At 40.5% G+C, this 14,450-nt stretch overlaps 1 protein-coding gene across 8 annotated transcripts in view; it reads right to left on the bottom strand.

Annotated features, from left to right (window-relative positions):
- ADGRE3 (adhesion G protein-coupled receptor E3) overlaps positions 1-14,450 on the bottom strand; it is a 247,176-nt gene that overhangs the window by 19,145 nt on the left and 213,581 nt on the right. For 5 of the 8 annotated variants that reach the window (XM_049708495.1, XM_049708498.1, XM_049708496.1 and 2 more), the window contains exons 3-5: positions 13,325-13,447; positions 7,196-7,351; positions 3,843-3,880 (exon numbers count right to left, since the gene is read on the bottom strand). In XM_049708495.1, coding sequence (XP_049564452.1) covers positions 3,843-3,880; positions 7,196-7,351; positions 13,325-13,447 — 317 coding nt within the window. Of the gene's footprint in view, positions 1-3,842; positions 3,881-4,542; positions 4,571-7,195; positions 7,352-13,324; positions 13,448-14,450 lie in introns of those variants that run through there. The other 3 variants (XM_033401205.2, XM_049708497.1, XM_049708499.1) reach the window with 3 other exon arrangements.

Below are 14,450 nucleotides of genomic sequence, written 5' to 3'. Positions count from 1 at the left end.
GGATATACCACATTTTATTCATCCATTCATCTGTTGATGGTCATTTGGGCCATTTCTGCCTTTTGGCTATTGTGAATAGTGCTGCTAAGAACATAGGTGTGCAAGTATCTATTTGGGTCCCTACTTTCTTCTTTCTTCTTTTTTTCTTCTTTTTCTTTATTTTATTGAAGTATAGTTGATTTACCATGTGTTAATTTCTCCTGTACAGCAAAGTGATTTAGTTTCATATACATTCTTTTTCATATTCTTTTCCATTATGGTTTATCACAGGATACTGAATATAGTTCTGTGTGCTATAAAGTAGGACCTTGTTGTTTATCCATTCTACAATATATATAATAGTCTGCACCTGCTAATCCCAAACTCACTTTCTGTACCTCCCTTACTGCCCTCCCCCCTCCTTGGCAATCAAAAGTCTGTTCTCTATGTCTATGAGTCTGTTTCTGTTTTGTAAATAAGTTCATTTGTGTCATACTTTAGATTCTACATGCAAGTGATATCATATGGTATTTGTCTTTCTCTGTCTGACTGACTTCACTTAGTATGATAATCTCTAGGTCCATGCATGTTGCTGCAAATGGCATTATTTCATTCTTTTTATGACTGAGTAGTATTCCATTGTATATATATACCACATCTTCTTCATTCATCTGTCAATGGACATTTAGGTTGTTTCCATGTCTTGGCTATTGTGAATAGTGCTGCTATGAAATAAGGATGTATGTATCTTTTGGAAATATACTTTTGTCCGGGTATAGGTTTGGGTCCCTGCTTTCAGTTCTCTTGGGTATATTCCTAGGAGTGGAATTGCCGTGTCACCTGGTAATTCTATGTTTAATTTTTTGAGGAACGTGGCAATGACATTTTATAAAGAAATGCTCCTGTTGATAACATGATTATTTGTTCATTACTTCAATGAACAGTTGCTGAACTCCCAATGTGGGCTTGGTCTGATTCCTGCCCTCAAGAAGCTCACTGTCTAGAGGGTGACAGCACACCATGTAAATATTATCAGTCTGACGGAGATAATGATGGATAACATAGATGGAACATGTATTCTGGGTCAGGCACTGTGCTAAATACTACACATATATTATCTCATCTAAACTGCTCATCTATCCAAGGGTGCCATTACCACCCCTGTCTTACAGATGAGTAAATTGATCTTGAAGAGCGTGATGGTTAATTTTATGTTTCAGCTTAACTGGGTAATGGGTTACACAGATATTGGTCAAGCATCATTCTGGGTGTGTCTGTGAGGGTGTTTCTGGATGAACTTAACATCTGAATGGATAGATGAAGTAAAGCAGATTGTTCTTCCCGTTGTGGCTGGGGATCATCCAGTCAGTTGGAGGCCTGACTAGAATAAGAACTCTGAGGAAGGGATTTTCCTCCTGCCTGCCTGACAGTTCCAGCCTTGAGCTGGGACATTGTTTTCTTCCTTCAAACTTGAACGGAAACGTCGGCTCTTCCTGGGTCTCAGACCTCTGGATTCAAACTGGAACTACACGATCAACTCTTCTGGGTCTTCAGCTTGTCGACTGCAGATTTCGGGGCCTGTCAGCCAATTCCTTATAACAAATCTCTTTATATCTTTTCCCCTATTGGTTCTGTTTCTCTGGATCACTTGCCATTGTGGTGCTGGGATTCAAACCTCTTTCTACACTTCTAAACCCCACATCCCCTACTGTAAGAACATAGTGGGGGGATATTAACTAAGATGGAGGAGTTTAGGGAGGCCATCCAGGAGGACACGACACCTGAATTGAGTCTTTTTTAAATTAATTAATTATTTATTTATTTATTGGCTGCGTTGGGTCTTCATTGCTGCGCGTGGGCTTTCCCTAGTTGTGGCGAGCGGGGGCTACTCTTTGTTGCGGTGCACGTGCTTCTCATTGTGGTGGCTCCTCTTGTTGCAGAGCATGGGCTCTAGGTGTGCGGGCTTCAGTAGTTGTGGTGTGCAGGCTCTAGAGCACAGGCTCAGTAGATGTGGTGCACGGACTTAGTTGCCTCGAGGCGTGTGGGATCTTAGTTCCCAGACCAGGGAACTAAGCTCATAGGCTCATAGGCTCTAGAGTGCAGGCTCAGTAGTTGTGGCGCACGGGCTTAGTTGCTCTGCAGCATGTGGGGTCTTCCCGGACCAGGGCTCGAACCTGTGTCCCCTGCATTGGCAGGTGGATTCTTAACCACTGCACCACCAGGGAAGTCCCCTGAATTGAGTCTTGAGTAAGGAAGAATGGGAGGAACCAGCCAGGTGAGGAACTGGGAAAAGGAGTTTCAGGTTGAGAGAACAGCATGTACTTGGAGGCCTGGAGCTTGGGAGGGCAAGGCATGAACAGTTTCTCTGGAGCAGAGCAGGGTGAGGGTGGGGAGTAGGGCAAATAAGGGACAAGTCCATTCTGCTAGACTATAGATTCTCAGAGACATGGATCGCTCTTTTTGTTAAAATTCAGAGTCAGTTTACAGACACTAAATGATTACTACCTATCAGGCATCTTTTTGGTTTCTCTCTCTTAATTGTCCTACAATATCCATTTCCCCCTCTTACTTTTAATATTTGAATGAATTCCTCAAATTTTATCTGGGCCATGCTACCCAACCACAGACCATATTGTCCCAGCCTCCCTTGCAGCTAGGTTTGGCTATGATATATGCGACTTCTGGGTTGTCACCTTAAGACATGTCTCTAGGGACTTCCCTTGTGGCGCAGTGGTTAAGACTCTGCCTGCCAATGCAGAGGACATGGGTCCGAGCCCTTGTCCGGGAAGATCCCACATGCTGCAGAGCAACTAAGCCCATGCACCACAACTACTGAGCCTGCGCTCTAGAGCCCGTGAGCCACAACTACTGAGCCTGCACTCTAGAGCCTATGAGCCACAACTACTGAGCCCGTGTGCCTAGAGTCCATGCTCTGCAACAAAAGAAGCCACTGCAATAAGAAGGCTGCGCACCACAACCAAGAGCAGCCCCTGCTCTCCACAACTAGAGAAAGGCTGTGCACAGCAATGAAGACCCAATGCATCCAAAAAAAAAAGAAAGAAAAAAGACATGTCTCCAAGGAAGTTATCCTGACATTATTAGCATATCATATAGTGAGTAGATGAGGAGACAGGCCCTCTCTCTACTCTCCCCTCTTCACCTTGTACTCCCGAGAACTTGCCCTGAACACCCTCTTCCCTCTGTCCACCAGTACGAATGCAGCATTGCAGCAACCCAGCTTTGGCTATGCAGTTGAGAACAAGATGCCAGGGGATGATGGAGTAACAGTATGGAAAGACCATGGGCACACTTAACGGACTCATGGAGCAGAATCCCTTCACCAGCCTGGATTCCTTGCCTCTGGACTGATAAGTCAGAAAATAATAAAAATCTATCTTTTAAAAGCCATTGGATATTTGGGCCTCTTTGTTACAACAGCTCAGCATATCCTAATACAGTCTTGCTTAGTCTGTCTTTCTTGGTTTGGGATAGATCTTCTCTTTAGGGGGCAGACACACACATACCTATATATACATACACATACACCCTTATTTACATACATGCTGTATCTATCTATCTCTATAGTGAGATATGTAACAATAAACATAGTGATGTACATGTATATATCATAGTTATACATAATACATATTAGATAACATTATAATAATATAATTAACACATATTATAATTAACATATATCAAAATATGTTGTCATAATATATATCATATATTTTATATTATCATATATATGGTATATGACATATAGCACACATATAATATACAGTATTCACCTCCATTTGCTAGCTTTGAGATTTGTAAATATTTGTTACCTGACTAGGTTCCAGGATTCAGCTTCCACTCACCTCTTTTGTGCCACTGGTTGTCTCTGAGGGGGTGGTTTCTGAAAGAGACAACAAAGGATGTTACTGTCGGAACTGAAAGTTAAAGGGTGGAGAGGTTGGCAGGTAAGGTAGGTAACTTTGCATCTAGAAGGTCTGAACTCATACACTTTATGTTTCCTGACAAGGTCATTTGCTCTTTTGGGGAATCAGAGTCCAAATTCCCTGTTGTGGCATAGAGCAGTGTTTTTCAACTTATTTTGCCTCCAGGGGACCCTGGCAATGGCTGGAGATATTTTTGGTGGTCACTCACGACTTGGGGTGGGGGATGCTACAGGCATCTAGTGGGTGGAGGCCTGGGATACTGCTCAACACCCTACAGTGCACAGAATGGCTTCTGACCACAAAGAATTATGGGGCCCAAATGTCAATACTGCTGTGGTAGAGATACCTTAGCATAGAGGAAGTGGAAATTTGCAAGCTCCAAATTCTTTCATTCAGACCTGGCTGAACATTATAACTGAAATGGCTGAGGAAACAGAAAATTAGGTGCTTCAGGTTTTAAAATTCAGCCTGGCTGGGAATTATAACTGAGACTAGAATGTCAGTTTATGATCTTCAGCTGTTAATGGGACCTTGGTATATTGCTTCTTGTATTGTACGTTGTGAGGATAATCATCTCTATTTTAGAAAGACGAGAAAAGTCTAGCAAATGTTTACATACCTGTTACCATCATACTGAGGTTAAATCTATACTTATTCTGTGTCTTGGTTTTCAGCCGAGTCTATTTGCTAAAAAGAGCAAAGAGTTTTCCTGTACATTGAAGGTTTTGTCTTAAGAGTTCAAGAACTTTTACTTACAGCCTGAGTCTGAAAATGTTTGTTATTGGAAACCACGTTCATTGTAGAAAAACATGCTTTTGGCTGAAAGCTGTATACATTTTTTGTGAGGGCTTTCTTGGACCTACCAACCTTGGTGATAACTAACCCTGGATGGACTCAATCCATATAAAAGAGCTCTTAAAATTAGAAAATGTCTTAAAATTAGGAAAATAACTAAGGCATTTCTCTTTCTTGTAAGATAAGGTGAGTTTAACAGATTAACATCATAACCCAGGCAAAATCTCAGCCTGTTTATACATTGTCAACAGAGGTGCCTGCTGCCTAGTAAAACGCTAATTCACTTTGGCTTCAATCATATTCTTTCACTCATTTACTCATTAATTCATGTAACAACTATTTATTGATTGTCTGAATTAGTGGTGGACTTATGGCACAGCAACCCCTTCCTACGCACCCCATGCTCATTTCTGTCACCTTCCCCACCTGGACCTCAGTCTCACACTTGGAGCGCGTGCAGCTCCAAGACCCTGGTGTGGGCTCCAGCTTGAGACTTGGGGAAATAGCGTAACCTGGGCCTGAATCTTGCAGGAGCACCTCCCATTGGTGGACAACATACTTTTGATATTAAAGAGAAACCTGAACTTTCCCAGACCTTTCTAACAGGAGCAGGGGTGTTAACGTAGTTTGGTTTTCCTGAGAATCAGATGAAAAGCTAGCAATATTAGCAAATACTTATAGGTACTGCACTAAATGCTTTAAATGGTACTATCTCATTTAATCCCTGCAATAGCCCTCTGAGGGCTGTATATCTTCCAAATTTCCAGCTCTCATCAGATGGACCCAGCTTTTGGATCCTGCTAATACCACTTCCTCTTCTGTCCCCCTAGGTACAGGATGGCTACAGATTTCTGCTCTTGCTAATCCCTGGGTTGCTTCACTGTCCTTTTGACTTCTCAGCTCTTCCTTCACCAGCACCAATTCTCTATATGAAATTACTTATGTTTAAAAGACCTAGTGTGTTTCTGTTTTCCAGGCTTGATCTTGACTGATAAAGAGGAATAACTGATTATTACTATTATTATTATTATTGCACCAAAAAAACATGTGTTGTCCCTTTTATGGCTTCCCTGAGACCCATGTTGCAGTGTAGCAAGTGGCTGAGTGTGGACTCTCAATATAGGCTGACCTAAGCCTATCATCTCAAAAATCATCTTATTAGTTGGCAGACCTTGAACAAGTTACTTAACTTTTGGGTGCTTCAGTTTCTTTCTTTCTTTCTTTCTTTTTTTTTTTTTTTTGCGGTATGCGGGCCTCTCACTGTTGTGGCCTCTCCCGTTGCAGAGCACAGGCTCCGGATGCGCAGGCTCAGCGGCCATGGCTCACGGGCCCAGCCGCTCCGCGGCATATGGGATCTTCCCAGACTGGGGCACGAACCTGTGTCCCCTGCATCGGCAGGCGGACTCTCAACCACTGTGCCACCAGGGAAGCCCGCTTCAGTTTCTTTATCTGTAGTAACAGTGCTTACCTCATGTAATAAATGAAATAATGAATGTAAAGCACTTGGTGTTGTACCTGGCACATAGTACAAATGAAATAAATATTATCTATCAGTATTATTGTTTCTCCACAAATCAGTTTCCTAGAATTTAGCTTTAAAGACCCTCTCTCTTATGATTTCAACTGTAGTCAATACCTCATGGATAGTCTGCCAAGTCCCATGTTTCTTATGTATAGATCTTCTCCATCTATATGATTTCTATGACAGTGATCATGCTTATCCAAGGTCACAGATCTGAGGGTAGGCATATGACTCAAATTGGGCCAATTTGTACATTTCCAAGTAATATGCAATTATGTCCAAGAGAGAATCAATTGACCCTTCTTTGGGTGGTTGGATCAATAAAAATGGTAAGATTTGGAGCTGTTGGTGGCCAGATTTCCTGTCTTGTGGACAAGGAGTCAGAAAAGGCAGTTTGCAATGAAAGAGAGGAAAGGAGCAGACCCAGAGTATGAGAGACTGGGGTGCCCTGACAGTGTTTGGTCCCCAGCTTCAGTTCATTCCATAATCCCAGCTGTATTATTGCCGTTGAGTTCCAAGACGTTTCCACGCATCTTTATCATAAACCCATCTTTTCTGCTTAAGTTAGCCTGAGTGGGTTTCTTTACTTTGCAATTCAAAGAATCTTCTCTCAGCCACAACCCTGTCACCTCCATCTCCAACTTGCCTTCTTCTTTTTTTGTTTTTGCCGCACTGCACTGCTTGTGGGATTTAGTTCCCCGACCAGGGATTGAACCCGGGGACATGGTAGTGAAAGGGCCCAGTCCTAACCAGTGGACCACCAGGGAACTCCCTCACTTGGCTTCTTAACCCCATTATTTCTCTAAACTTCCTTCTTTCCTTTTCCCCTCCTCTTTCCATCACCCATTTCCCTCCAGAAAATAGACATGTCCTGGCCCCACCACAAGTATATATTTTCTGGTGTTAGACTCAATTAAAAATTAGAAAGGAGACAAGAAGACAAGAATTTTCTTACTCTGACAAGTGTTCTCATTGGAATTATTGAATTGTGCTTTCCCAGAGAGGGCTTTATATCCAGCCTTACAGTGACAGTAGAAACTTCCTTTGGTATTCTGACATTCAGCATTCACACCACAATATATACTAATGGGTGGTGTACATTCATCAATATCTGGAACACAAAGGAGAAATTTGGTTATTCATTTGACAAAGATTTATTGAACATCTAAATATGTGCCAGAAGCTATATCCTTTCCATCAGGGTCTATCCTGGCTTTCCAAAACAACTCAGTTAAGGTAATGGTTGTCTTTGTTCTGTCCTTTCTTCGTTGATTTTGGTTGGGTTCTCCAAGAAGCAGACATTGAGACAAGGATTCAAGTTCAAGTACTTTATTTGGGAGATGGTCCCAGAAAACACTGGAATGGAAATGGTGAAATGAAACAGGGAAGGGAAGGCAGAAAATAAAGGGGGTATTATCCAGGAAATTTCTACTGTGGGCGACTGAGGCTCAATTCCTCTGGGAACCTCTGAGAGGCAGTGTAGAGCATGCACTTCAGGTAAGCCTACCTGAGGGGTGAGGGAGCTGGGGTATTTATCCACAAAATCTTATTTATTGGTGGAGGAATGTTCCCAGGGAATGTAAACCCTCTAGTACTTCCATTTGTCCTGAGTGTGGACTGAGTGGTCTTCAGTAGCCAGAGAAAGCCTCAGACTTGGTGTACAAAGGAATGAAAAATGCCAAGGGCATATAGATGGGATACTGACCATGTTTGTATCTCCCCCCTACCCCCAGTTCATATGTTGAAGCCCTAACTCCTAGCGTGGCTGTTTTTGGCGATGGGGCCTCTTAGGAGGTAATTGACGTTAAATGAGATCATAAGAAAGGGGCCCTGATCTGATAGGAGTAGCATCCTCATAAGAAGAGACACAGGAGTGCTACTCCAAACCATTGTTTCTGCCCTTATGCCCAGTGAGGAAAGACCATGTGAAGATACAGCAAGAAGGCAGGTCTCACTAGAAACAGAATCTGCCAGAACTTTGATAATGGACTTCTTCCAGCCTCCAAAACTTTTTAAAGTAAATTTCTGTGGTTTAAGCCACCAGCCTGTGGTATTTTGTTATAGGAACCTGAGCAGATTAATACATCTGCTAAACTAACTAATTGAGTTAGAATATTTTTGTTAAATCAATATGTCTCCAGTCCTCAGGGTCACTGTAGCCCCTTTACAATGATGTCAAGTGGGAAGTAAAAATGTGGGATTTCCCTGTCTGTTACAGGAAACAGGGAATTTAGAATTTTCAGAGTGTGACATAGTGTGGCTGATGCTGTTGCTTACTCAATAGCTATTCCTTGTTTGGGAGGCCAAGCATGGCAATCTTGTTCCAGTTTCTCAGGTGCTCTCTTTCTCAGCCTCCCTTTCAGATAGGGTTGTCCTGTGACATACACTTAACCAATGAAAAGTAAGGATGGTCTCCTGAGAAAAACTTTACAAAATGTGAGATAGAAAGTAGTTACAATTCACTACAAAGGAATGAGACTCAATCTGGTACTGGAATTCCCAACTGCAAACCTGTAAACTTGAAGACGGTTTCTGTGATTACTGGGATATGTATCGATGGATTACTGGGGTAAGAGGATGGAGTTAAAAAATTCTCTACACAGCCAAGATAGAATCTACTGGTTAGAGTAAAAGAAAGGTGAGGTTATACAATAATTGAGAGGGATATTACCCATGTACCCAATGTGAAGAAAACATGCAAAGAAATGCTCCAAGCAAACAACAAGTTAACAAGTATTAAATTAGCAAGTACAGAAACCTCAACTTGGAGGAAGATGAAGGGAAGAGGAAGCAGGGTTTCACAATGAACATTGAAATAAAATTAACATTCATGGGGGGGGATTGGAGGGAAGAGGAGGAAAGGAGAGGAGTAAAATGAGAGTATTTTAAGGATGTCATCTCTTTACTGGGGGAGGGGAAGTAAGGGTAAAATTAAGCATCTTGGTAGGGAAAACAATGCAACCTGGTGGGAAAAATAATTGATGAGTGTTTCAAATATTAGGAGAGAAATATGTGTTTGATTATGAAATTAAGAAAAGAGAAAGTAACCATTAATAGGATGAAAAGTATAGTAGAAATTCTAAATAAATAAAGGGAAAAATGGAACTAATAGCAACTTGATAAAACAAACACAAATAAGAAAAAGGCTAGTGGGAAGCAGCTGCACAGGGAGATCAACTCGGTGCTTTGTGACCACCTAGAGGGGTGGGATAGGGAGGGTGGGAGGGAGGGAGATGCAAGAGGGAAGAGATATGGGAATGTATGTATATGTGTAGCTGATTCACTTTGTTATAAAGCAGAAACTAACACATAGTTGTAAAGCAATTATACTCCAATAAAGACGTTAAAAAAATCCTATGCAAAAAAAAAGAAAAAGGCAAATGAGGAAATCATAATAATATAAAATTAATAATAAATGTAAAGTAAGACCGTGGGAGTAACTGTGTCAGTCATTACACTAAATATAAATGGACTAATATACATTAAATATAAATGGAAATCTTCTATTAAAATAGAGACTAGGAAAAAAGAGAAAAAAATAGAGACTAGAATATTGAGTGTGACAGTTTCAAAACTGTCAAATTATTTGACACTCTTTCCATTGAGATGTGGGCACATTGTCTTATCTCTTTGTGTCCAAGTGTGCTCAGGACTGCTTTAGTCAAAAGACTATTGCAGGGTTTCCCTGGTGGTGCAGTGGTTGGGAATCCGCCTGCCGATGCAGGGGACACGGGTTCGTGCCCTGGTCTGGGAGGATCCCACATGCCGCGGAGCGGCTAGGCCCGTGAGACATAGCCGCTGGGCCTGCGCGTCCTGAGCCTGTGCTCCGCAACGGGAGAGGTTGCAACGGTGAGAGACCCGCGTACCGCAAAAAAAAAAAAGAAGAAGACTATTGCAGAAGTGTTACAATGGGACTTTGAGACAAGGTCATAAAAAACGCACAATTCTGCCTGAGTCTCTTGGAAGCCTCACTCTCTGGAAACTCCATGCTGAGACATTACCTCTCAGAATTCAACCATCAACTGTGAGAAGCTGAAGCTACATGGAGAGATCTAGCATAGGGGCTCCAGCTGACAATCCTAGATGATTCCAGTCTTTGCGTTATCCCATCCCAGGCACAGACATGTGAGGAGAGGTGCTTTCAGATAATTCTAACCCTCAACTGTTTGAGTCACCACCAGCCATTTGAGCCTTTTATCTGAGGCCTAAGATATCAAGGGGCAGAGAAGAGCCATCACTGTTTTGCTTGTCTGAATTCCTGACCCATATGAGCATAATAAAATGGTTGTTTTATGCCAATAAGTTTGGGTTTTATTATGCAGCAGTAGGTAAGTGGAACAATGGGCTAAAAAATGACACCCAACTATATACTGTTTTCAGGAGATTGATAATATTGGAAATAAAGAGGTGCACAAAGAGATACTAGGAGAATTCAAACAGAAATAAAACAATGTATAATATTAATATCAGACTCAGTGGAATTTAAGGTTCAAAGTTCTAAACAAGGTAAAGAGGGAAACTATGTATTGATACTTAACACATTTTATGAAGAAAATTATATTCCATTCACAAATATGTATGCACCAAACAACACAGATAAATACAGAAAGCACAAACAAGTAGAAATGTAAGAAGCAATCAAAATACAATTATACTCGGATATTCAATTCACTTCTCTCGGAACTAGTAGATAAAAAATAAATAAGAGTAGAGAAGAACTGGATATCACAATCAATAAGCACATACAAACAGAGGAAAGATCTAGTGGATAAGAAGTAAAGATATGGGGAAATTAATGAGTAAATAAAATTAATAAATACACATATACAGAAAGTCAGAGAGACAGACAAAGGCACTCATGTGCGCACACACACACACACACACAGAAATAGAGACTGAAAGAGATAGAAGCCTATGCAGAGAGAAAGAAATTTATATTCCTTGAAAATAAAATATATACTTCTTTCATAAAATCAATCATATGCTTCCACAAAGATATCTCTAATAAAAACTTATAAAGTAGAGATTTTCAGCCATTAGTTTAAAAATTCTAATAAATTTTTTAAAAGTAGAAATGATTCTTTAATTATCTAATAAAATTAGGAATATACAATGCAAAAATGTACAAAAAATCTTAACTTTTGGAAATGAGGAAGCACCCTCCCACATAATTCTTGGAGTAGCAAAACATCAAAAGGAAATTACAAACCATCCACAGATCAATAAGAAGAATACTTCATCCTGTAGAATATATCTAAACCTATACTCAGAGGAAAATTTATAATCTTATATGTCTTTATTTTTAAGAAAGAAAGGTGAAAAAATAAAGCATCTAAGTATTCATTTTAAGAACTCAGAAAAAAGAAATTAAGAAGAGATTAAAGCTGAAATCAATAAAATAGAAAACAAAAAACATAGTAGAAAGGATAAAAAATTCAAAAGACCAATAAGACAGATAAACCCACACAAGTTTGATGAAAAAAAACCTGACGGAAAATAGCAAGAAGGGGAACATACCACAGTTTCAAGGAGGTGATTAAAATAACCATAAGAGAATGCTGTATGTAACTTTATGGTCACAAATTTAAAAATTAGGGAAAATAAGTGATTTCTTATAAATAATAAATATTATTCCAAGAAGAAATAGAAAATTAGAATAAGCCCATTGAATCAGTAGGAACTGGAAAGATAATTCATGGTCTACCATTAGAAAAAGCACAAGGGGAGCATTTCAAGTGAGGAACAAGCCATGATGCTATATTTGCAAAGAAGGAGATGTCTGGGATCTGGCCGTGTGATTTTTATAGACTTCATTCATGTGAGGTTTAAAAAGAGTTGGTAAGTAAGAGAGGAAGGATTTATTTGGAGAGAGCTGATGCTGTCCTGTGAGCCCCTCTACTTCCACCCAAGAGGAGAAGTGTGTGTGGGTGCTTTTCTCTTCAGCTTAATCCAAGAGAGGGATTTTAAGGAATTCATTCAGCTAATTACACTGTCTTTGCATTTTATGGGGACCCAGTTGATTGGTGCCTGTTTCCTCCTGAAAAATCTAAATAGTGAGCCACTTGGGCAGAAAAGAGATCTGCTGCACCTGCTCATCTCAAGTTTCTTGGGCAAAGGGTGAGTGAATATCTCCCAAGAGCTAGATGTGGGTCATGTGTGAGAAGTTTTGGGTGTGGGGTTGCTTAGTTTCTTTCAGAGAGGGCCACATGGAGTGGCAAATGGACTTTATCAGGGAGAAGCTAAAGAAGACACAGGATTCCTCCAGGATGAGTAAGGTGTAGGGATGAATTTGCTGTTATCAGGGGAATTTCAGGGGAGTGATTGGGGAATTGTCCTCAAATAACCCACAAAAGCTGTCACGACTGAAAGTGCTATATCTCAGGAACATAGAGACTAAATAGCAACAATAGTATTGTCAAGGAAAAACTTCCCTGCTCCCCTTTCCTCATCTCCCTGCCAGGTTACAACTCTTGCAAGATTGGGTGAAGGAAAGTAGAATGTTGGGTGGGGAAAGAGGAAAGAAACCAATTATACACCTTACTCCCAACTGTAGGCTTCCAACCAGGAGGGATGTTGAAAAGTAGGAAAGGGGAAAAACCTAATATTTACTCAACTCTAGAGTGTTCATTCTTCCATAGGATTGGACATTTAAATTATTGAGTTGAGGCAGCATCTTGCATCTTAGGTGACCACAGACTTTATATTAAAAAAAGTTTCTGCCCAAGCTTTTATTCTTTCTTTGCCATGATTTCAGTACATAATCTATCTCCTTAAAAAATTGTACAAAAAATTACACAATGGTTTATGATTCATGAAGTATAGTTACATTTATTATTACCTTATTCAAACCCCTTACTGCTATCATGAGGTCAGCATTATTATCCTTACATTATGGAGGAGAGAATTGAGACCTAACTAAGTTCTGGAAGAGCCCACTTTTCTGACTTCATGGAAGAATTTCTTTCTTGGTGAAGGTTGAGTTGGCAGAGGTTTCAGTATTGCATATTATTGTTACCCCCTCAAAGCCCTTATCCTGCCTTCTTTCCATATCTACCTCTAGGTGATTTGAAAATTATCCCTTTACCTTTACATGTCTCCAAGGGGAATGTGAAGTATCTCTGCCTGGATTCAGAAATGTATCCATGGTTGCAGGTACAGTGAGTGGCATTGACACAGGAAGAATGTGGGGGACACGAACGACAGGTCCCTGCAAGGAGAAGAGAGGCAGGTCAGATGTCACCAGAGTCAAAATCTCTCCTGTTATCATTTGGTTTTGCCTCTGAGCAAAGGCCTCTCAAGGCTGAGGAAGCTGCACCTTTTTCCTTTTGTGAGATGTCAGTACATTAAAAAGTTAAAAGATACCAAGCTACAGAAAAAAGTGTGATTCTTATGCATGATAAAGGACTGAGGTTGGCATTAAACAAGTTAATTTTAACACAAATATTTCAATGCAATATAACTGTGTTATTCTCAAGATCATTGCAGAATATATAAAAGGGGAATGACTTGGTTAAGACCTGGGACACTGCGTTTGATTCTGGCTCCACCACTTACTACCCGTGTGTCTTTGCACAAGTGTCCTACCCTCTCTGTGCCTCAACTTCCTCATCTGTAAAATGGGTTAATGTGAGGAGTAAGTGAATTAATACATATAAAGTTCTTCAGGCAGTGCCTGGAACATATTAAGTGTCAGCTATGATTACAAAAATTTGAATTCGTAGGGTACCACAGAAGGTATATGGTGATAAGGGTACATGTTATCTTTGTAACACTATGTGTAACTTCATTTAGATGGAGATCACTAAGGATCTTAATTTGAGGCCCCTTGAAAATGAATGGAAATAACAGGGGCTGAGGAAATATCTCAAGCTTAAGTCTAGTGGAGAATTCTGGGAGCTGTCCAGTGTTCACACAGAGTGGAGGCAGGGAACATGATGGGGGGAAAATGTGCAGAGCCTGGCAACTCAGAATGCATCCCTAGCTTTTAGCTAGAAATGTAGAATATCAGGCTCCACCCTAGGCTTGTTGAGTCAGAATCTAGTGAGATCGCCAAGGGATTAAAGTTAACCTGGAATGAACTTGCTCATTTTTTGTTGACTTGCTTGTGATCGGAATGAAATGATTTTCATCATGCTCTGTCTCTCCTCACCAGAATGTTTACTTCATGAGAATTGGTGTGTTTTATTCACTGTTCTACCTCTACCTTGGTC

Source organism: Orcinus orca, chromosome 3 (assembly GCF_937001465.1).
Source record: "Orcinus orca chromosome 3, mOrcOrc1.1, whole genome shotgun sequence".
NCBI classification, from domain to species: Eukaryota; Metazoa; Chordata; class Mammalia; order Artiodactyla; family Delphinidae; genus Orcinus; species Orcinus orca.
This window is presented reverse-complemented; position numbering and strand designations above follow the sequence as displayed.